Source organism: Microcaecilia unicolor, chromosome 3 (assembly GCF_901765095.1).
Source record: "Microcaecilia unicolor chromosome 3, aMicUni1.1, whole genome shotgun sequence".
NCBI classification, from domain to species: domain Eukaryota; kingdom Metazoa; phylum Chordata; class Amphibia; order Gymnophiona; family Siphonopidae; genus Microcaecilia; species Microcaecilia unicolor.
In genome coordinates, this window is record NC_044033.1 from 385,097,264 (window position 1) to 385,120,421 (window position 23,158).

The 23,158-nt window shown below is 40.9% G+C and overlaps 1 protein-coding gene across 1 annotated transcript in view; it reads left to right on the forward strand.

Moving 5' to 3' along the window:
• Window positions 1-21,942, forward strand: part of SCARA3 (scavenger receptor class A member 3) — a 66,601-nt gene extending 44,659 nt beyond the window's left edge. Inside the window, exons 5-6 of the mRNA XM_030198669.1 lie at window positions 4,072-5,106; window positions 20,101-21,942. Of these exons, the coding sequence (XP_030054529.1) occupies window positions 4,072-5,106; window positions 20,101-20,531 (1,466 nt within the window). The 3' untranslated portion in view covers window positions 20,532-21,942. The remainder of the gene's footprint in view (window positions 1-4,071; window positions 5,107-20,100) is intronic.
• The last annotated feature ends 1,216 nt before the right edge of the window (window positions 21,943-23,158 follow it).

Genomic DNA, 23,158 nt, shown 5'->3' on the forward strand with positions numbered 1-23,158 from the left:
TATTAAAACCTCCCTGCTGTTTCCTATATTTACAGGAAAATGAAAGGTAGCAGCAAATTGTAAATGAGACACTGAGGGGCCCTTTTACTAAGCCGTGTAAGCACTTTAGACTTATGAAGTTCAATAGATTACTATGGAACTTTGTAAATCTAAGTGCTTTGAAAATGAGCCCCAATGTGTGCCAAAATGGAGTTACTGCATGGCTACTGCGTGGCTCTTGTGATAATTTCATTTTTGCCATGCGTCTGATATTGACTACTCCCCAGAAAAAGTCAATTTTTTGGACACCACGGTCTCAATCAGTGATGGCTGTATACAAACATCTATATACAAGAAACCCACAGACAGATGTAGCTACCTCCACAACTCCAGCTTCCATCCTTCACATACAAAAAGATCCATCATTTACAGCCAAGCCACAAGATACCACCGTATCTGCTCTGACCCAGGGGACAGAGACAGACACCTCAAAACCCTGACTGAATCCTTCAAACAGAAGGGCTACAACCCCAAAATAATCTCCAAGAATATTGCCTCCTCCCTCAAAACACCCAGGGAGAATCTGCTACAGTACAAAAAGAAAAAATCCACAGACAGAATCCCGCTTGTAGTGACATACAATCCAGAGCTGGAAAAACTGAGGAAAATCATAAGAGATCTACAACCTATACTCCAGGAGGATGAATTACTGAAAGAGATATTCCCATCCCCACCAGTACTGGCCTTCTGACAGCCACCCAATTTAAAACACAAGCTAATTAGAAGTAAACTTCCTTCACAGACTGAAAAGGAACAGAAGGGCACACTTCCCTGTAATTTATCCAGTTGCAAACTATGCCAAAATATTTCACAGGACCCCAAAGTCATCCACAAAGGAAAGATATTCAACATAAAGGGATCTTTCACTTGCTCATCTTCCAATGTGGTATATATCATTCAGTGTAAAAAATGTAACGAAGGAGAAACAGGCCAGATGCTTAAGACAAGATTCAATTTACATAGACATCATATGAACAATACTGGTGCCAGCAGGGTTCCCACGCCTGTTGGTCAACATTTTACAGGACCAGGACACTGTACCAGTGATTTCACAGTGAGAATCTTCAAAGGTAACTTTAAAACCATACAAGAACGTAAGACCTTTGAAGTCAGAATGATTGAATATTTTAACACCCAACAGAAAGGACTTAACAAGGATCTGGGGTTCCTAGCCCATTATAAACCATAAAGCTGTATGTCTCTGTTGATCACCCTCCCCTCACCTATCCACACCCACCCTGTTAGAATATCAATGATATGCTTTGATGTCCCCATGCATACTTCCTACCCACCCCCCTCCTCCCACCCTGTCAGACTGTCACAGTAATGCTTGAATGTTTTCACTTATAAACACTGTCAGCTAGCACATTTGCTTATTTCCGATCTGAGGAAGAAGGGCAACCTTCGAAAGCTAATCAAGAAATGTATTAAGTTATGTCCAATAAAAAAGGTATCTTATTTTCTTTTCCATGTTTTATTTTGTTTGATTTCTATTGATAATCTGTTAGAGTAGTAATTAGTTCTAAATTGTAAATCCTTGTATTCATTTGGAGGGGCTGGTTATAGGGACTCGCTGTATTTGTGCAGAGATGTTTTTACCTAGTAAAGGGCCACCAAAACAGACATTATATTATAAGTACAATTTTAAAAATCATTAATTAGGTTGAGACCTGGGAGCATTTAACATCTTTTTTTTTCCCTGTGCCTACATCAAGAGAAAAAGATGGCATGTGGGAACTTGCCACTTTTGTTTTGTGGAATGCAGTGGTCTATTATAAAAATGCACTTGTCTTTTTTTATTGCTACTATTTCACAGAGAGGTATTGAATAATGAGGGAAGGGCTTATTTCATGTAGAAATTCTGTCCAGAGTCAGTCTAAATGTGCTAATGCTGTCCAGTTCAGCACACTATTAGCCACCAAGTTCATACAATGTTAATTATGTTCAATGAAATATAAATCTGTTGGCTCAGGCTGCTTGCTATTTGAATATTCCATTACTGTTTCATTATTGCTATCAAGTATTACATATTAAGGGCATCTGCTTTAAACTTTGTTTTAATTCATTTATCCAGTCCTTACAGGCACATGGTTTTGCTTTTTAAACCCAAAGATGAATCCTAAGGGTGGTTGAACAATTAGGTATAAACTGTGTTGTTTCTGACTTTAGTTGTTTTAGACTGGTTTGGGTTCTACTGATCTGACCATCTGCTGTCTAGAATTTTGGAAGATGGAAATGAGAAAATAAAAATTAAGTTTTGCATGTACTCTGTAGAAGTTGTTGTTTACTTTTGCAATGTGTGTATTGATGCCTGTTCTGGTGTGTGCATGTCTATATTTATGGCTACCATTTCTGAGCATGCAGCATCATTATAGGACAGACTTTTAAATGTACAGTTGGGTATATATGCTAATCTCAACTTGTTAAATGTTTCAGACATATTCATCTACTTGCTCCCCATGATATAATTGTATTATTCTGTCTTACTGTATTTTCAGTTGTAAGCCACATTGAACCAGAGTTTGTTTGGGATAATGTGGGATATAAATGTAAAAAAAAATCCTTTATCCTTCACCTTTTATTTTTTTATTTTATTGTATTTTTTAATTATTTATTGATTGATTTCAATTTAAATATCAAGCAACGCTTGTACAGAAAAGTAGTTAAATGGAAGAGTAACAAAGAAAAACATCATTCTTAAAGATCTTAAACTTACTATTAACATATTTGAGTCCACTATTTGATTCAAGATTACAAAAATGGAGTTATAATAAAGTAATTACCCATAATGGGATATAAGCTAAAGGTGATAGAAATAAACCTGTGTAGTTAGAAGAGATTATACATTTCTAAGGCTTTTAATTCCCTCCTTCAGTTCTCTTGGTCACTAAAAACTCAGTGAGCAGTATAGGTTAAAAAAAAACATATTTTGCTGAATGGAATCTAACTATACATTTACATGGATAATGAAGAAAAAATGTAGCTCCCATCTGCAACACTCCTGGCCTACTTAATAAAAATTGACGTCTTCTCTTTTGAGTCTCTTTTGTCAGATCTGGAAAGAGCCTTATTTTTAAACCAAGTACATAAGTAATGCCACACTGGGAAAAGACCAAGGGTCCATCGAGCCCAGCATCCTGTCCACGACAGCGGCCAATCCAGGCCAAGGGCACCTGGCAAACTTCCCAAACGTACAAACATTCTATACATATTATTCCTGGAATTGTGGATTTTTCCCAAGTCCATTTAGTAGCGGTTTATAGACTTGTCCTTTAGGAAACAGTCTAACCCCTTTTTAAACTCTGTCAAGCTAACCGCCTTCACCACGTTCTCCGGCAACAAATTCCAGAGTTTAATTACGCGTTGGGTGAAGAAACATTTTCTCAGATTTGTTTTAAATTTACTACACTGGTGCTTTGAAAAATAGCTTGTGGTAGTGTAGAAACGGGATTTGAGTGCACCCTGATTCATTAGCGCACCTGTAAAAAAGGCCTTTTTTTGCCAAAAATGGACATATGGCAAAATCAAAATTGCCGTGTGTCCATTTTGGGTCTGAGACCTCACCACCATCCATTGACCTAGCGGTAAAGAAACCAGTCGGTAATGACCTACGCATGTCAAATGCCACTTGGCGTGCGTCCGTTACGCGCACCTGAAAAACAAAATATTTTTCAAACGCGCGTATCAGACACATGCGAAAAATGAAATTACCGCAAGAGCCACATGGTAGTCGGGCAGTGACTCCATTTTGGCATGCGTTGGGCGAGCGTAGATGCTTTTTGGCTTAGTAAGAGGACCCCATAATTGCTTAAGTCTAAAAAAAGACTTCCAAACTAATTTTGTATCTGAACTTATTTTTAAATGCCGAATAAATGTTGCCAATTATTGCTTACAGCAAAGATACTAGGAGAATGAAAAGCAGAAATTACAGTTATAATTATGCCGTATAAACTATTTTAAATATTTTAAGCTAGCTACAATTTTCGGCTATAGCCGCTATAACTAATGACTGAAATTATTTTTCTTCTTTAGATCAGAAATCATTGGGAAATTTCTCTTTCTGCTACGAGGCTAGCCACCTGGGACAGGAAATCATGAAACTCCAGGATGAGCTGGAAAAGATTCAGCAGATGCTTTTCATTTCACTGGACCAAAGTTCCCAAACCCACCACATGCTTGCATCCACAGTGAGCAAAATCAACAGTGAGATTGATAGCACCACATTTTCCATCAGACAGGTCAATCAGACACTGGATTACTTTCTAATGCAGGTAAAAGGTTGGCAGACAGCAACAACTGAACTGGCTGCTTCCATGAAGAGCATGGCCCAGGAGCGTTATGATATCAGAACTGCACTGCAACATATTAACTTTACTACTGGGCAGACTTCAGATTGGATGCAGGTTATCCAGAGAAAGACTGATGAGGAGACTTTGACTCTGCAAAAAATTGTGACTGACTGGCAAAATTACACTAGTCTTTTTGGCACTCTAAGAACCACATCATCCAAAACTAGTGAACTTGTCAGAAACCTTCAAACAAGTATCAGTACAGCTACTCAGAGGATGAACCAGAACTCAGAAGCCATACATCATCTGGTCCTGCATTTGATGGGTCTCCATTTGCAGTTAGACAACATCTCCTCTGTCCTTGATGACCAAGAGGAGAACATGCAAGATTTTCAATACCACACCAAGTATACAGCAAATCGGACTACAGAGAGGTTTGAAAGCCTGGAGGGTCGGATGTCATCTCATGAAATAGAAATAAGCACTATCTTCATTAACATCAATGCAACAGACAACCATGTACACAGTATGCTGAAGTACCTTGATGATGTGCGGTTGTCCTGCACATTGGGGTATAATTCTCATGCTGAGGAACTGTATTATTTAAATAAGTCTGTAGCTCTCATGGAGAGCACTACTGATCTGTTACGAGAACGATTTAGCCTTCTGAATGCTCGTTTGGACTCTGACATTCGAAACTTGTCTATGGTCATGGAGGAAATGAAAATAGTTGATGTAAGGCATGGGGAAATCCTCCAAAATGTTACTATTCTAAGAGGTAAGATGGAGTTCTTCAAGGCAGTAAAAAAATATTTAGCATTAAGATTGGACTTAAGTCCATTTTAGACCAAGCATTTTGTTCATCCTGTCACTGGAAAAGTAAATAAGCTAAGGTTAATTCATTTTCCTCAGCTGCATGTGAAGGCTTGCAAAATATTTGTGCATGCACTAACCATCTTCTCAGGCCCCTGTAACATATATGGTAACACCTTCATGCAAAGTTCACTATTTTTAACTTGCAAAAAAGAGCCTTGTGGTGCACATTAAGTTTATTTCACAGGTCCGTAACTACTAAAATGATGCACCAAGCCTTCTTAATAGTTACCAGATGGCTCCAGGTCATCAAATAAAGGCTGATCCAGTCCTGGTTTTGACCGCCTGCATGCTTAGTAAAATCAATGAGAAATCAGAACTACAAGCCCACTCATGCAATGAGAGCAAAACCAGAACTGGATCGAACTCCTCTAGAAGATTTGGATATATCTGGTAATCTTATTTTTTTAAGTGGAAAAAGAAGACTTCAGGATACATTTATTTTTGTAAAACATTGAGATTGATAAGCAATGGCTTACCTTATATATGTCAATAACAAAAAAACGCGACGAAGAGAACTTATATGGAGACGAACCTTGATACAGCGAAACATGAATTCATGTCGGCAGGAAAAGTCTCCTTAATGATTTCGTATTATACCAGTGGAACACTTTGGTTGAAAATGAAAATGAGAATGAAAATTATATGGAGTTAAGTACTTTTTCGTATCTCCATTTAGAAAATTGAGCGTAATATATAAAAATGTATACAAAAAATATTTAAATTGTAAATTTGGATCGATAACAATTACATGACCACCCAGACCAATGTTTTGGCTTAAGTATAATGCCAATGTGGTGGTAGCATGCGGTTCTGACTGATCCAAAAGTAACTTTCTACTACAGACTATGAAAATAAGTGATATTACAGGGAGCTGGGTGTTTTGTTATTGATATATTGTGACCCCCCCTCCTTTAAGAAATAAATAGGATGCTGAAGGTGTTTACATTATATATGGGCATATTAAGATAGCTTATGTGGAGGGGCATAATCGAACGGGGCGCCCAAGTTTTCCTGAGGGCGTCCTCGCAGGACATCCTCGCGAAGGGGTGGGGAAACCCATATTATCGAAAAAAGATAGGTGTCCATCTTTCATTTCGATAACACCTCATCAAAGAAGCAATAGAAGGTATCCTTGGAGGAACCTCACACTCTTTTAGCTTCTCCATCTCACATACATTTAATAGGTGATAGATACAATTCTTTACTCTTTAGGATTAAGTTCCAAGTCTTTTCCAACTATTCTGTATGCTTTCTCTCTTCAGTGTAGATGTTAGAGTGTATTTGTTGAATTACCGAGTCTCTGTTAGAACATAAGAGTAGCTATACTGGGTCAGACCAATAGTCCATCTAGCCCAGTATCCTGCTTTCCAAACAGTGGCCAAGCCAGGTCACAAGTACCTGGCAGAAACCCAAATCGTGGCACTATTCCATGCTACAAATCCCAGGGCAAGCAGTTGTTTCCCGTGTCTGTCTCAATAGCAGACTATGGACTTTCTGTGCTCATATCCCAGTGATGGTGGTAGTTAATTCTTTTTCAGATGTTATATGGTCCCTGAGAGCTGGAAACATGCCTTTGTGAACAGGTTCAGAATAAATCCCTTACTGGGTGAAATATCCTGAGACAGTAGGAAGTTGGCATACACTAATGGCACTATTTGCAGCCTTCAACCCCCTTCCCTGATTGGAGACTACAGATGTTGGCAGCTACAACCTTTGCTGTTATCTTTACTATTTATTTATTTATTTATTTATTTATTTATTACATTTGCATCCTGCACTTTCCAACTAAAAGCAGGCTCAATGCAGCTTACATAGTAATAGGTAACCCAGAATTTTGTTATGTAAAGTAGGAAATTAAGTATAACATAGTAATAGGATGGATGGGTAGGTAGAGACAGGTGATAGAGAGGAAGGTAAGGTGGGAGATACAGTCTGGGTCAATGTAGTTTTCTCTTCGGTATATGTAAGGTAGATGGGTTCATAAGATTAATGTTTAGGATCCAGTTTTCCTGTGATCACACCTTCTGCCTTAGGACACTTTCTTTTCCGGATTCTATATAGCGTACCTAGGGGTCCTTTTACTAAGCCACGTAGGCGCCTACGTGTGCCCAATAGACATCAATTTTGAGTTACTGCCTGGCTACCACATGGCCCGTGCAGTAATTTCATTTTTGATGCGCGTCCACTAGGCACTCTGGAAAATATTTTTATTTTCTGGTGCGCGGGTGGTAATCGGGCGGTAATTGGCATTTTACGCATGTAGACCATTACTGCCCGATTACAGCATGAGACCTTACTGCTAGGTCAAGGGCTGGCGGTAAGATCTCAGACCCAAGATGGATGAGCGGCCATTTTCATTTTGCTGCACGCCCATTTTTGTCAAAAATGTTTAAAAAGGCATTTTTTACAGGTGCGCTGAAAAATAATTCTGCGTGCGCCCAAAACTTGCGTCTACACTACAGCAGGCCATTTTTCAGTTCGCCTTTGTAAATGGGCCCCCTAGTGTTCCCTGCTGAAAGCCAAGCATATTCTATAATAATGTGCATAACTTGATTGGCTTAACAAGCTAATCAGCGTTGATAACAGGTCTTAATGAGCAACAATGAGCACTAATTGGCAATAATTAGAATTTACACATACAACTTGCTAAGCGTATTCAGTATTGGGAGCACTTCAGTCTCTTTCTTCAGGTTCCTAAAGACGGCTGATTGTCAAACTGGCAACCGCTGTATAATTATGCCTCCCACGCAGTGGCGTACCAAGGGTAGGAGCGGTCCGCCCTGGGTGCACGCTGCTGAAGGAGTGCAGAAAGCAGCTGCGCAGCTGCTCCCAGCAGGTAAGAATGAACCGGGGGGGGGGGGGGGGACGCTGCTGCGCCGGGGGATGTCATGTTGTATCCAGGGGGGACGGACGCCGCTGCACCCGGTGGAGGGGGGTGCAGCGATGATCCGCCCCAGGTGGCAGCCGACCAAGGATCGCCACTGCTCCCACTCCTTCCTTAGTCTCTTGAGCATGGAGCTAAGATTCTGGTGGACCCCTGGGTGGAGTTCCTCACACTGTGCCCATTTATATCCATCTTAGTTGGGCTTTTCTATGGACCCCTTGAGGAGGAAGGACATGGCTTCCCCCCCTTGTAACTGGATTTTACACTTTCCTCCTAAACTCCTATTTGAATCCTATTGGCTCAAAGTCTCTGAGTACCTCCTACTGTTACCCTTTGATTGGCATCTGATTCCTGGAGCAGAGGCCAGAATATTCCATCTGCAGCTGCAATGACATAGCATTTTGGCATCCTGCTACATGTTATTTATTCTTTCAAAACCTATTTGGTACCAAATAAGAACTGTGGCTTAGTGTCTTTGTTTGTTTGTTTGCATGATTCTGCCCTCATTGTTTAGTCTTTTGGCAGGGGATGCTGCAGTTTTTGCCCATATCCTTGCCAACAGACTGAGGTAGCTGCAAAATCATCCGCAGACTTTTTTTTTGTTTTTGTTTTTTGTTTTGTTTTTTGAGAAACAGAGCTGGCAATATTCCCCCCTCCACAAAACAGTAACACAGGCCAATGATAAAGAACTGAGACTAGGCTAAATTGTCTTTACTGGTGAGTTTCCAGACCACCCATTGCTGCTAGACTTGAAGCCAAAGTCACTAAAGCTTCTCTCTCATTCTCATTCTGAGTCTATGGGAAAACAAGCTTAATGAATCAAATCCGTGGAGCATTAAATAGCCATAATGATCTTATTTTGCACAATTTTATACGAAGGGGTGACGTTTAAAACTATTCCAGTATTTGTCAAATACACTTTGCCTTTTTCCTTCTTTTTTTTTTTTTAATTTAATGTATAACAGGCTTAGCGGCACACTAGCTTTGTATTAGAGGTAGACAACTCTACATTGCCAACTGTGTGTGCATGAAACGGAGGAGCGTGGAGGAGGTTAGAGGACTTTCCAGAAAAACACCGTGATACAGAGGCTGGTGGGATGTTATAGACATTCATTCATCTGATGAAATGCACACTTGTTTTCAAACCTTTATGCCTCAATACATCTCTTAGGGGTTCTTTTACTAAAGCTTAGCATGGGATAATGGACATAAGCATGCGTTAAGTGCCAGATGGCCTGTAAGTATAAAATAGGGTATGCAGCATTTAGCTGCGCTGAGCTTTAGTAAAAAGGCCTCTTAGTCTATAAGGTGCCACCAGCCTCTCTGTCCTTTTTGTTACCACTGGCCAATATGGCTACCAATCTGTAACTTGGCAAAAAATTTGCTAAAAATTTTAATGGAAGGATTTCTGCATGTGAGGATGAAAATGATAACATTAATCTGTATCGTCAACATTTTTACTAAGGCACATTAGGCACTTACACCCTAATTCTATATGCCATATATTTGCGTGCACACATTTGGGCATGCATCCAACATGTGCATGCAATTTGACGAACAAGCCAATTAGCGCCAATTATTGAGCACTAATCAATTATCAGTGTTAATTGGCATTCATTTAAATGTACACACTTATCTTTAGGCACCGGAATCTGCATGTAAAAATATGGGAGGGGCATGGGCTGATCGGGGCAGTCCTAGAATTTACACGCAGTGTTACAGAATAAGCGAGATCCGTGGCTAATTTAGGTGCAAGAATGTACACCAGGTTTCAGTTGGTGACAATCCTGGGCGTGGATCCCAGTTCTATCAATGGCGTCTAACTCTGAGCACCATTTATAGAATAGCACATAGTGTTATAAATATATATATAATATGTGCTGTTCTATAAACGGTGCTCAGAGTTAGACGCCATTGATAGAACTGGGATCCACGCCCAGGATTGTCACCAACTGGCAGAGGTGGATCGGGGAGAGAGCCTGTTGTTAAACATTTACCAGCACACCACTGACTGAACCGGACAGACTCAGTGTTCAGCGCCATGGTGGAGCAGGCAGAAGGCTGCAGCGCAAATGGTTTCCCTCCGCTGAGTCCCCTCGCGAGTCGCTCCTCCTGTGCGTGTGGGCGGCGTGGCCAGCCTAGGCAGTCCCTACCCTATCTGCTGTTTTCGTGAACATGAAAGCACGAAAAGCTAAGTGGTTGTAAACCCTCTATTTGTTCAGCAATCCCACAAAGATGCACTCCATCTCTTTCAGCTCCTATTTCCTTTGCATCTTGTGCTCCATCTGCCTGCAGTTCTTCAACTTGTTCTTCACCTTTTAAGGCACTGGGCTGAAAAAGGGGGCAGGATGGGAGAAGAGAGAAAGGAGATGCTAGACGGGGGGGGGGGGGGGGGGCGCCAACTGATAGTCTGCAGGGTGGCACCAGACACCCTAGGACCGGCCCTGGAAAGCTCTAATGAATATGCATGAGATAGATTTGTATACAATGGGTATACTGGACATGCAAAACTTTCTCATGCATATTCATTAAAGATATCCTAAAAACCAGGTCTATTTCTGGCCCTCAAGAACTGAACTTGAACAAGCCTGCTCTAAATGCTCATAATATGCTTTCTCCTCAACTGTCCTAGATATGATTGCATTTTTAAAACAAAGGTTATGCTGAAATGCAAAGTGATTCAGGCAGGATCCTAGCTGCTGTCAGCAGCAGAGAGTCTTGAACTCGTGCCCTAGAATTTTTATTGCCTTGAAGGTCAAATATTTAATCACCAGACATTTCCATAATCTACAACAGGGGTTCTCAACCCATTCCTCGGGACACACCTAGCCGGTTAGGGTTTCAGGATACCCACAGTGAATCTGCATGAGATAGATTTGCATGCACTACCTCCATTCTATGCAAATCTATCTCATGCATATTCATTGTAGATATCCTGAAACCTGACTGGCAGTGACGTTCCTAGGGGGGCTGACACCCGGGGCAGATCGCCGATGCGCCCCGCCCCCTGGATGCAGCACGGCCCTCCCCCCCGGATGTAGCACAACCCCCCCGGCAAAAGGACACCCCTCACGAAAGAACCCCCCCGGGTGCATGCCGCCGGAGGGGGTGCCGCACGCGCCTGTCCTTCCTTTGTTCCATGCTCTCTCTGCCCCAGAACAGGAAGTAACCTTTTCCGGGGCAGAGGGAGCATGGAACGAAGGAAGGACAGGCGCGCGCGCGGCACCCCCCCCAGCGGCGTGAACCCAGGGCGGACTGCACCCACTGCCCCCCCCCCCAGGAACGCCACTGCTGACTGGCTAGGTGTGTTCCGAGGACAGGGTTGAGAACCCCCAATTTACAGTGTAAATTTGGTCTCCAATAACCCTTTTGTCACTTGTTATTCCCATTTTACGTCCCACTTTGTGTGTTATGCTCTTGTCTAGGTATTCTTATGATAAGGTTAAGGTGGTGCCACACCATGCTAAACCCTTGTAACACCATGAAGAACATTAAGGAAACTGATTGTCTGTACTTTGCTAGTAAATGTCCTTTTCCCATATTAATGCCCACCCCTGTTGTCATGGAGGCAGGACCAGGGAAAGAGTTGCATTACACTAGAACGAAGACTCTGCAGCATGTTGCTGTTCATTTAATGATGATGAAAGAAACAAGTGGAAAAACAACTTCAAGGGATCAATCCAAGACAAGAGATAAGGTGCTCCAAAAAACTTTATTGAGGACCCAACACGGTCCGTGTTTCGGTTTTAGAAAAAACCTTCATCAGGGGTCTATAACATAACAACAAAGATATATAAAATAAAATAACAAATCACATATATAATAAAAAATATAAAAATATATGTAAAAAAGGAGGAAATTGTGAACAAATCGAATCACATGTCTGACAATCAATTTTTAAAAAAACATAATGATATTAAATATTATGATAAAAAAATATTAGAAATGTTAAAAATATATTAATCATCCCTAATATAAATCAAATATACTTACATATAATCAAATATATTAACAAAATATTATTGTTGTACCCACAGACAAGCGACCAAGTATCATTATTATACCAACAAACAAGCGACCAAATGGGTGCTGAGCAAATCGACTCTGTCAGGTTAAATTGACATTATAGAAATGTATCTATAATAAAACACAGTGACTCAATGCATAATTATATATAATGTTAATAATTTCAAATATTAATAAATAATATTTTTAAAAAATTTTTGTAGTCCATGCATATAAATAAGGATATGATTAGATATTTAATATGAATAGAATTAAAATAAAATTAAACATACCAGTCAGTAGTCGCACAAAAGATATACTGATAGACAATGGAGCTCATAAGTTGTGGTCTCTATTAAAATTTATAAACGAGGAAAATAATTGAATTAAATAAATTATATCAACACTTTGAACGACCAGTTATTGCTCAAAAACTTACTAAATATTGAAACATATCACAATAATATCAAAATGATAAAAATAGCTAAAAGAATTATTAATAAAAGGTACATGATTAAAAATAAATTATGGATCTTATATTTATACAGTATCATAAAAGAAAAGTTAAGAACAATTTCTAGAAAGCTTCATTTATGTGTCCAAATGTCTATAGAAATGTATATAAGTATTATTATTAAAAATTTCTCAAACCGTCAAGAAAAAATAATAGTAATAAGAACCAGCTGTCAAGAAGAGAGAGGAAAATATCTATATTGTAAATAAACGATAAGAGAGTAGGGCTACATCTAAACATGAGTGGTGTTATATCTTATAATACAAGAAAAACTAACGTATCAGGTATAATTAATTTTATATATATACACCTATATGTACATCCTTAAAAATGGGAGTACCTCAGATGCTAACAAAAGGTGTTAACAGGAATTATATAATATATAATGAAATGGTCAAAAAGAATTAAATAAATTGAAAAACCTATGTATATACTGTATTACTGGTGTGATATCAAACCTTCATGACGTTCTAGTAAAAAAGTGGAAAACAAAGGCGTAAAACTAAACCAAATAGTAATGTATATACTATGGATCAGCGTATATCTGTTGAAAACAGAGGCGCATATAAATCTCTAACGAAAAAATTCTGAAAATACTAATAAAAATTGTGATAGCGCATTTAATAATCAAATTGGTCGTAATAGTACATTTAATAATCTAATTGGTCAAAAAATAAGTCAAAAAATACTAAAAATCATATATATATTTATTGCTAATACTATATCAAATAGTCGTGATGGTGGATAAAACCATATATGAAAACTATAAACCCGAAGTCAGCCTAATATTACTATGTATGTTAAATACTGAATATATATATGTGTATATATCTAGCAATAAAGACAAAAATCGCTGAAGGGGCTAGTTAAGCTAAGTGATTAAATAAAAATAAGCTTATGCTAGCAAAGTCTTGTCGGGCAATCGTAGTAAGCTACATAAAATCAAAAAAGAGAGAGAACTGCCTAACCTTAAATATATAAAAAAGTGTAGCCAAGTACCAGCGTATTCAATGTGAGATAATATCAAAAACATCTTGTCGGGCAATCATAATAAGCTGCATAAAATCAAAAAAGAGGAAGAAATGCCTTACCTTGAATGTTTTTCCACTTGTTTCTTTCGTTGTTGGACTTCTGTGGAAATTTTTGGACCTTTTTTGATATTTGCATTTAATGATGATACCACAGCAAATAGGATAGGAAGGAACGCAAGGGGAAGTTTGAGGGAGGGGCAAAACTAGGGGGTGGCAACAAGAGGGGGAGATGCTGAATCACAGGGGGAGAGGCAGACATGGGTAATACTACAACCAGGCTGAACTTCAATATGGCACCTCTGTCTCCATTACTAAAATTGCATACCATACAAATTCTTCAACAACTATTATAGCTTATATATTCAATCTTTATTACTTTTACTTTATAATTTTTCATCACATTGCTGCTCATATCTATTAAAACTTTTAACAAATACCAACAACTATTATACAATCATTCAACCACTCACACCTACTAACAATGTTACCTACAACACTTATTTTAAGATTTCATTAATCTTTAGTAAAGATATCAGTCCATGTTCCTCGAAGTCTCTTCCAGGTGATCAAGTATATAATTACTCCTCTTCAGAGGAATAGTGTATTTGAGATCGTATACCAAGCTAACCTTTTGCTCAACACTCCCATATAGCGGAGCTCATGGAGCTGTTTTTCTCCACAAAATTATCTTAATACTTACTACTACTACTACTACTATTTAGCATTTATATAGCGCTACAAAGCGTACGCAGCGCTGCACAAACATAGAAGAAAGACAGTCCCTCCTCAAAGAGCTTACAATCTAATAGACAAACATTTAAAGCTTCTTCATAGTCCACAAAGAGCAAGAGAACCATTCGACCATTCTTCACCACATTCTATCTGATATCTACTGGCTTCTTGTTGGTTTCTTCTTATTATTGCAGTGTAGCCCGTACACAAGCTGAGACCCTACACGCACATGTTTCACTTATAGAGCATCTTCAGGGGTCAGATATTCTAAATAAAACAGCAATGCGTTTACTCATATTCTAATCTTGTACATTCATTTATCAAACAGGTATACAAAAATGTCATAACACTTATCAGTTACCATAGGTCGTTGAGCACTCGACCAAAGCCATGTTCTCTTGGGTACGTTGAAGAGGACGCCCACGAATGCGCATGGCTTGCAGCAGGAAAACAGTGTTTAAATACCATCACCTATATGTTAAGCCAGTCAATTTCTTTATTAAGGCCATAAGGAATTACCATATTCCACAGAAAAATTAAGCATTGCTCCTTTCTTAATAACATAAGGGGAAACCCCTCCCAGATTTAATTTGGTTCAATATCACAAACCGTAACTCCTGTACTGTGTGATGTTTCTGTTCCCAATGGGACACTAAGGGGGGCTTCTGTGTGACCAGTGCGCAAATTACTCAGGTGTTGGGCTATTCGGATTTTAACTTTCCGTGTGGTTTGGCCAATATACCACAAACCACACGGACACCGAATACCATAAACACAATTCATCGTATTACAATCTGTCCGTCCCTGTAATCTGGAGCTTTTTCCACCAGAATGAGGAATAATAACCTCTTTAACTTGCAGTGCATATTGACAATATAAACAATGATTGCAAATGTATTGACCATTATCCACTAACCTATCTTGCTGTATCTTGTTCCTACTAAGGTTCAGTCGTTCACCCAGGTTCATTCCATGAGAGAAGGCAAACCTTGGAGTGTTTTTAAATGCATCATGTATACCCAATATTGCCCAGTGTTTTCTTATAATTTGTATTATACTACTGGATTACACTGTTTCTGGGATAAGCAGCATAAAATGTTTTGTATGTTTTTGGGGATCTTGCCAGGTATTTGTGACTTGGATTGGCCACTGTTGGAAACAGGATGCTGGGCTTGATGGACCTTTGGTCTGTCCCAGTATGGCAATACTTATGTACTTATGTACTAGGCTACTTCTCAGGCCTGCTTTCTGCCCTCTTAAGAATGCTCATAATACTTGAAGCTGTTATACAGCCTGGTATCCCATTCTGGTTTCATTTTCAGGGAAGAGGGAGCGGGACAACAACCACTGTGGGATTAAGGAGTGTCATGCCTTAATCCCTCTAGTGGACAGCTGCTCAATCAGAGCACCTTTCTGTAACCTGGATGTTCCTGAACTAGGTCTAAATAAGGATGTTCTTCTTTTTAAACATGGATGTTTCTTCACCTTCGGTAATCGCTGTTGGATGTCCAGATTTTTAGGCCTCCCTAATCTCACTCAAAACAGGCCCAGAACATGCCCCCTTTCTATTTGGACACACTACAGTGTTGGACCAGGGCCGCCAAGAGATTGAGCCGGGTCTGGGGCAAGGCCGCCGCTGGGCCCCCCCAGGATCATTGCCGCCGCCAGTCCCCCCAGGATCATCGTTGCCCCCCCCAGGATCATCATTGCCGTTGCCACTGGTGCCCCCAATCACTACTGCTATCGCCGCCCCAGCAACACCATCCCTGATCGCTGCTGCTGCTGCTGACGCTGATGTCTCAACCTCCCTGACCCCGATCGCTGCTGCTGCCTGCTCGCCGTAACTTTTAAGTACCTTGGCTGGCAGGGATCCCAAGGTTCATCCTCCAGTGCTGCTCTTCTTCCTTCTGCCTGTGGCCTTCCCCTGCGGCTGCTTTTTCTCTCAGGTCACGCATGTGCGGCCTAAGGGGAAAAGCAGCCGCAGGGGAAGGCAATATGGCAGATTGTGAAAAAGAGCAGCCTGCTATGTCTGTTCCTCCAGGTCCTCCCCAGCCCCAAAGGTGGGCCCGTTGCTGGAGTTTTCTCTCTCCTGCTCCTGTCGGGACACAGTCACCTGGGTCCCGTCAGGAGCAGGAGAGAGAGAGAGAGACCCTGGCGCCGGGCCCCCCTTGGAGGCCCGGGCCTGGGGAATTTTGCGCCCCTGCCCCCTCCTCTCTGCAGCCCTGTGTTGGACATCCCTATTCTGCCTTTGCAAAATTGGGATTTGGATGTTTCAAGCACATGGACGTCCATTTCAGCCTTTTGAGATGCCCATATGTTTAAAAAATGGGTTTCTTGGTGTCCTGCCACACATATTTTCATTAACAGAAAAGCATTTACTGCAGAAAAGAAGTTCTAAGACTTGGAATTCAAAGTTTGCATAATAGCTCGACCTGTCCGATGAGCTGTCCCACCACAGCTGCAGTCATTGTCTTTCATTTTCAGTCAGCTCAGTTCACATTATGAGAGTACGGAGCCCCCAATCACTACTAGTGATCCAATTAACCAATTAACCTAGATTATTGCAACTTGTTATATGTAGGATGTACGAAAATCTTAGTGAAACAGTTGCAGTTATTACAAAGTACAGCACTGGCTGTCGGAAGAAACACGCTGCCAGTTCAAACTATGTGTGCTAATTTTCAGAACATTTCAAGGTCAGTCTCCAATGTATTTAGTCCCATTGGTAGTTTTTTCATCAGTGGAAAAGTATTTGTATTCCAAGGATAAAGTTTACTTGGCAAAATCTGTCAATGAGGCAAGTGAGGCTTAAGCGATACCATTCTGCTACTTTTGTTTATCAAGCTGCGCATTGTTGGAATTCACTCCCCTTGCGCGTCTGATTTGAGAATTGTTATTTAAAGTTTAGGATATCATTGAAAGCATTCCTCTTTCAAAAATTGTATTCTGTTGCTGGAAGTTAGTTATAAGTTTTTATTTGGGGCTTCTTTTACAAAGCTGCGCTAGCGATTCCCAAGCAGCAAATGAGAGGAAACCCATAGGAATCGAATGGGCTTCCTCTCATTTACTGCGCAGGAATCACTAGCACCTCTTTATAAAAGAAGGCCTACATTTGTTTTGTATTTCACTAGAGAATATCTAGTTGTTTTATATTGTAAACTGCACTGAACTATTTGGAAGGTTTTAGAAAAATATACATTTTAATTGTAATTGTAATCCATGATCAAGTAAAATAAACTTAAGAAGAAGAAGACATCCTGAGGGCTAGAGGCAAATATAGGGGGGGTCTTTTACAAAGGCACAGTAGCGTTTTTAGCGCTTGTTAAACGCTAGAGACGCCCAAAAGGAATATATGGGTGTCACTAGTGTTTAGCACACACTCATTTTTAGCGTGTGCTAAAAATGCTACCACGCCGTTGTAAAAACCCACATAATGATCAGTTGTATTTGATCAAAATAATCATCTAGGTAGCACTATCTCTTCCTGGATAGGTACTAACACTCTGTTCAAATAGGAAAAGAAAGAAGGTGCATGATTACTGCTCAGTGGTATCTCAGGAGAGAATGAGGCTGTTTATAGCTAGTAATTTCTCAATAATAGAAAGAACAATGAGGCAGACCTTGTAGATTAAAAGCTTCCAGATATTTAACATAAAATTTCCGACATGGCCGTGTTTCGCCAGTATGAAAATGGCTGCGTCAGGGGCAATGGGTCACCAGCTGATTTAAAACTCCAAAAATAGTCAGGCTGGTTTGGTTGTTAAAACATAGAAAGCTAGATTCTGGGAAGAGTCTCTCAAAAGAATGCTGTGATTGTAATGAAATTTATTCCTCTTTACTGTATTATATTCCCTCCCAATTTAACTTTATTCCACTGATTGCAGCAACAGCTTTTGGCCTGGGGGTCATACACCAGAGGCCTGCAATCACATGAGTCCTGAATTTGGCCATTATGTATCACCAAGGTTTACATTTTTAAATTAATTTTTGTATATTTACATTCTGCTCATACAATCTAATAATAGTGGACTATATAATCTACTAAAAATACAATACATACAAATGCACACTAATACAAGCAGTAAGCTCCTATTTCAATGCTAGAGAATTGATCCCACTGCAGTCTTTGTCAATCCCACAATACATCTGAGATCCAGCAGTGTTCTCAATATCTACAACAGAAGACCTCAGCCGTGCCACTCAATGGCAAATCTTATCCACCAAGATTTATGCACTATGTTCTTCATCGGTCTTTTAAATATAATTATAATTATTCTTCATGTTCTATTATTTTTGTCTCTAAATAACAACAAACGTTATACTTAGCTTTGTCGGCTCAGGGGTAATTTATCCGACACGGCTCATGTTTCACAGTTAAGCTTTTTCACAGATGTACCCCCTGCTGTTAAGCTAGTCCTATCTTGCCAACCTATGTTCACCCAGTCAAGTTACTCATGTTTTACAGTTAAGGTTTTTTAAGGATCTACCCCCTGCTGTTAAGCCAGTCCAATCTTGCGGACCCAGTCAAGTTACTAATACAAGCAAAGCATAATCCCTTCCCCCAGCTCTGTGAACCCTCCCTCTGTAGCATCTTCCACCCTGGCCAACTGGTGGCACTCTAAGACTCCCGTGGGCCGATGCTCAGAACCCTGGCACTATATTGAACAGCACCCAGGAATAGCACAGGAACAATGCAGAAAAATATCTCCCCAATGCTCAACATTAATTGAATGCCAATAATATGCAAGCTGTGAGACTGAAAGTAAGGGGGAGGAATGTGCCTGGTTTATGCTCACAAGAGTTTTGTGGTAAGTGCAGCTGTTGTGTGCATGTTGCAGGCAAACCCAGAAGTGAAGCATACATTGGAGCTGTTTCTCTGAGCCTTTAAATATAAGCCTTTCAATTTTTTTTTTCACTGAAGGCTTATATTTAAGCGCAAAAAATAGGAGCCAATATGTACTTTCATTTTTGGCTTTGCTCGGACTCGCACACGTGTGCTTCTCACTGTCAGCACATAATCCAAATTCCCTTCCAAATTCAATCAAAATTGGCAGATTTTAAGGAGAAAATCATGAGAAATCCTCTCTTCAAACACCCTAATGCCAGCTCGGAGCTGGCGTTAGGTTTCCACCAGTAAGGGTGGCTTTGTTTTGTGTGCTGTTCTCTGAGCATTGGGGAGGGAATAGGAAATTACCTTATTAACATCCATTTGACTACATTTAAATACTGTTTGTGATAATATTTGACATGCACGTTGTTTCCCACGCTAGAGCCCTCTGAACTTTCTGCTCAGATTAATGCTGGCGCTACTCCAGTGCTAATCGGCTCTAGTGCCAGGGTTAGGTTCTGAGCATCGGCCCACCAGCATATAGCAGTTTGAACACTCAAGCCTGTGTTATGAACCTCATTAGATATAGCCAAACAGGTAAAAGAAACCATTTGTCTTTGTGCAGGCAAGAAACCTAGTTATATTTTATTAAACTTACTACAAATGAATCGCAAAGACTGTTAAAGTGTTGCCTGCTCAATCTACAGAAATCTACTAGTGTGGTAATTTAGGATATGTGAGAGATGTACTGAAAGGCCAACAACTTCCTTTAACATCACAATCACATTTTCAGGATAGAGTACTGTATCTTTCCACTACCACAGATAAAGTACATGGAAAGTGGGAAACTGGGCTTTTTTAAATCACCAATTTAACATATCATGTTTCATTTAAACCAACAGGTGTACCTGGCCTGCCAGGACCAAGAGGAATCAAAGGAGATCTGGGCCCTAAAGGATCAGTAGGGCCTCGGGGCGAGAAGGGTGATATGGGAGTTCTGGGCTCTACAGGTGGAAAGGGACCCAGAGGTTATCCTGGAAATCAGGGCCCTCAAGGTGAAAGAGGTCCAACAGGTTTGCAAGGCTCACCAGGGGTTAAAGGATCTAAAGGTGGACTTGGATTGCCTGGTCCCAAAGGACAAATGGGTCCAAAAGGTGACATGGGAACTAAAGGCCCAGATGGGCCCCCTGGCTCAGAAGGACAAACTGGAGCAAAAGGGGAGCCAGGAAAAGAAGGTATTCCTGGTTTTCCAGGAATACGAGGGCCAAAGGGCATTAAAGGCTTACCTGGACTGCCTGGGCCACCTGGTCCACCTGGCCTACCAGCTATCTGAACCAGAGACTGCAGCAATGGAAGCCTATCATCTGCAGAACTAGAGTAGGATCTTGGGCATACTGTTCTCAGCCGAATGTATCTATGAATAGATGAAGCATTTTTCTACTTCATGAATGAAGACCTTATTGCCTTCTCACTTCCTCCAGGCTTGATGCAGCAAAGATACTTTGAAAAACATATCATCTGGCTTCAAAAATCCAAACAGAGTTAGTGGTGACCTATCTTCCCATACTAGGAATTGACTTTGCGAGATCTCTTCCAGATCTGAAGGAGGACAGGCTATAAAGAGTTCCACATACGCACACTAGGACAGTGCTAGAAATATTTTGACAATGTTGTTGGTGTTCACAGGTTCCCTATATACATCAACAGCAACAGTTCATATACAGTATTTCTTTACGAATTAGCAAGGAGGAAAGACAATGGTGAACTCATCTTGATTTGGATTTGTTGCATTAAGGAGCAAACCAAAGAAATTCTGACAAAAGGCTTTTGTTTGTGTGAATAGAACATTTGTAATGGACTTAAGGGTTTTCTAAGAAAACTTAAGGAAAGAAACAAATGACAATTTTAAATGACTAAACACACAACTGAGAATTCAGCAAGCAGAATGTGTCATGTGTTTATGAAGGTGAATATGTTCCCAGGATGCTTGTAATGTCGTATGTTTGAGACTTTGCATTTCTTTTGCACCTTATGTCATGATTTGTTGTCGTGCAGTCCCCCAGGGCTCAGATGGACCACTGGCCTCTCACAGACTGCACTGTTTTCATGAATATGAATTTTCAGCAGTTTAACTGTTCAGTGAAGCATGCAAGATAACACAAAACTCATTGTAAGCAAGTCTATTTGGAAAGTGTATCATAGTTGGAAAGCCTACAACTATGGAGGTCATTTTAGATGGCATTTACATGTATAAAAAGCCAGTTTACACATGTATATAGGCATACACATGTAAGTAGTGATTTTAGACAAGCCTCTACATACACATATGTATCCATAGCATGCACAGCTTTCAAAGGGGCATGTTCTGGGAAGGGTGTGTGTGGACTTTTAAAGCATACCTGTACCTCCCATTTTACAAGGGAATGCACACACATTTCAAAAACATTCCCTATCAGCATGTACACCTCTTCCAAATCATGCATGAGTGTGAGCGAATGGCTTGTTTGAACCAGGGGTTTTGAGAAGTGAGTGAGGGGGCAGTTGTCCCTTTCCACCTTTCCATTGGTCTTAAAAACCACCACAAAATGCCAAACATGCTAAGGTGTACAACACAGCCCCTTAATTGGCCCTTCTTGTATGTTTAGTTTCACAAAAGCCAGCACTTCCACATATAAGTAACACGAACACATATGCAAGTTGCAAAATCAGAACTTATATATTTATATTCTATATATATATATATATATATAATCACTGCTTACACGTGTAATGCTAGGGGTGGACTGACCATTCGGGTAACTGGGCAGTGTCCGAGGGGCCAGAGGCTCTAGGGGGCCCAGAGGCTCTGCCTGAATGTAATCTAGTGGACTGGGGGAGGGGGGAAATGTTCTTTCCTAACCGGCCTGCTGGGCTGCCACTATTCCCCCTTCCCTCCGTCCGGCACCACCGTATTTTAAAAGTGGCAGCCGAGACTCCTTGTGAAAATCTCGCAAGACTGTCGAGACCCGTGAGACTACCACGGGAAGTCTTGGCCACCATTTTGAAAACATGGCAGTGCCAGCAGGCGGGGGAATAGTGGCAGTGCAGCGGGCAAGAAAGAACATGCTCCCCCCTGCAGAGGCCACCAGACCACCAGGACCCCTCAGGTAGGACCAGGGCAGCAGAGGCGTTTGCTGCGGTGGCAGGGGGTGTTGGACAATGGCTTGGTGGGGGGCCCAGACCACCCTCAGTGCCTGGGGGCCCAGACCACCCTCAGTCCGCCCCTGTGTAATGCACTGATTGAAACTGCTCTTTCTTTGCACTCGCTTTTGATGAAGAATATATGTGCACTCAAGGCTGTACCGAATATTCAGATTCGATAAACTGGATGAATGAGAATATGCTATAGTACTGTATCCTATGGGAACTACTGTATATACTCAAATATAAGCCTATCCGAGTATAAGCCGAGTTAACAGTTTTCTCCTGAAAAAGGGGGGAAAGCTGTTAACTTCATAGCGTTAGGTACTTTGTGAGGACAACATGCTCCCCTCCCCAGCCTTCACCCAGTTTCTCTCATTTCCCCCTCCCCAGCATTCACACAGTTTTCCCTCATTCCCCCTCCCCAGATTCTCCCCGTTTCTCTCATGCCCCCTCCCCAACATCCACCTAGATTTTCTCATGCCCCCTCCCCAGCCTTCACCCAGTTTCTTTCATGCTTCCTTCCCCAGATCCTCCCTCAGTTTCTCTTATTTCCCCCTCCCCAGCCTTCAACCAGTTTCTCTCCCCCTACCCCCTCATTTACATCTACAGCAGAGCTTGGGCGTCAAAGTCCTGCATGGCTGGGCTTTGAAGATACTTGAGCCACATGGTGCAGGAAGTTGGGGAAGTCTTGCAGTTTCAAGTCCCATAAGACTGCCCCAACTTCCTGCACCATGCGGCTCAAGTATCTGCAGAGCCCAGCGTTGCAGGGGAAGACAA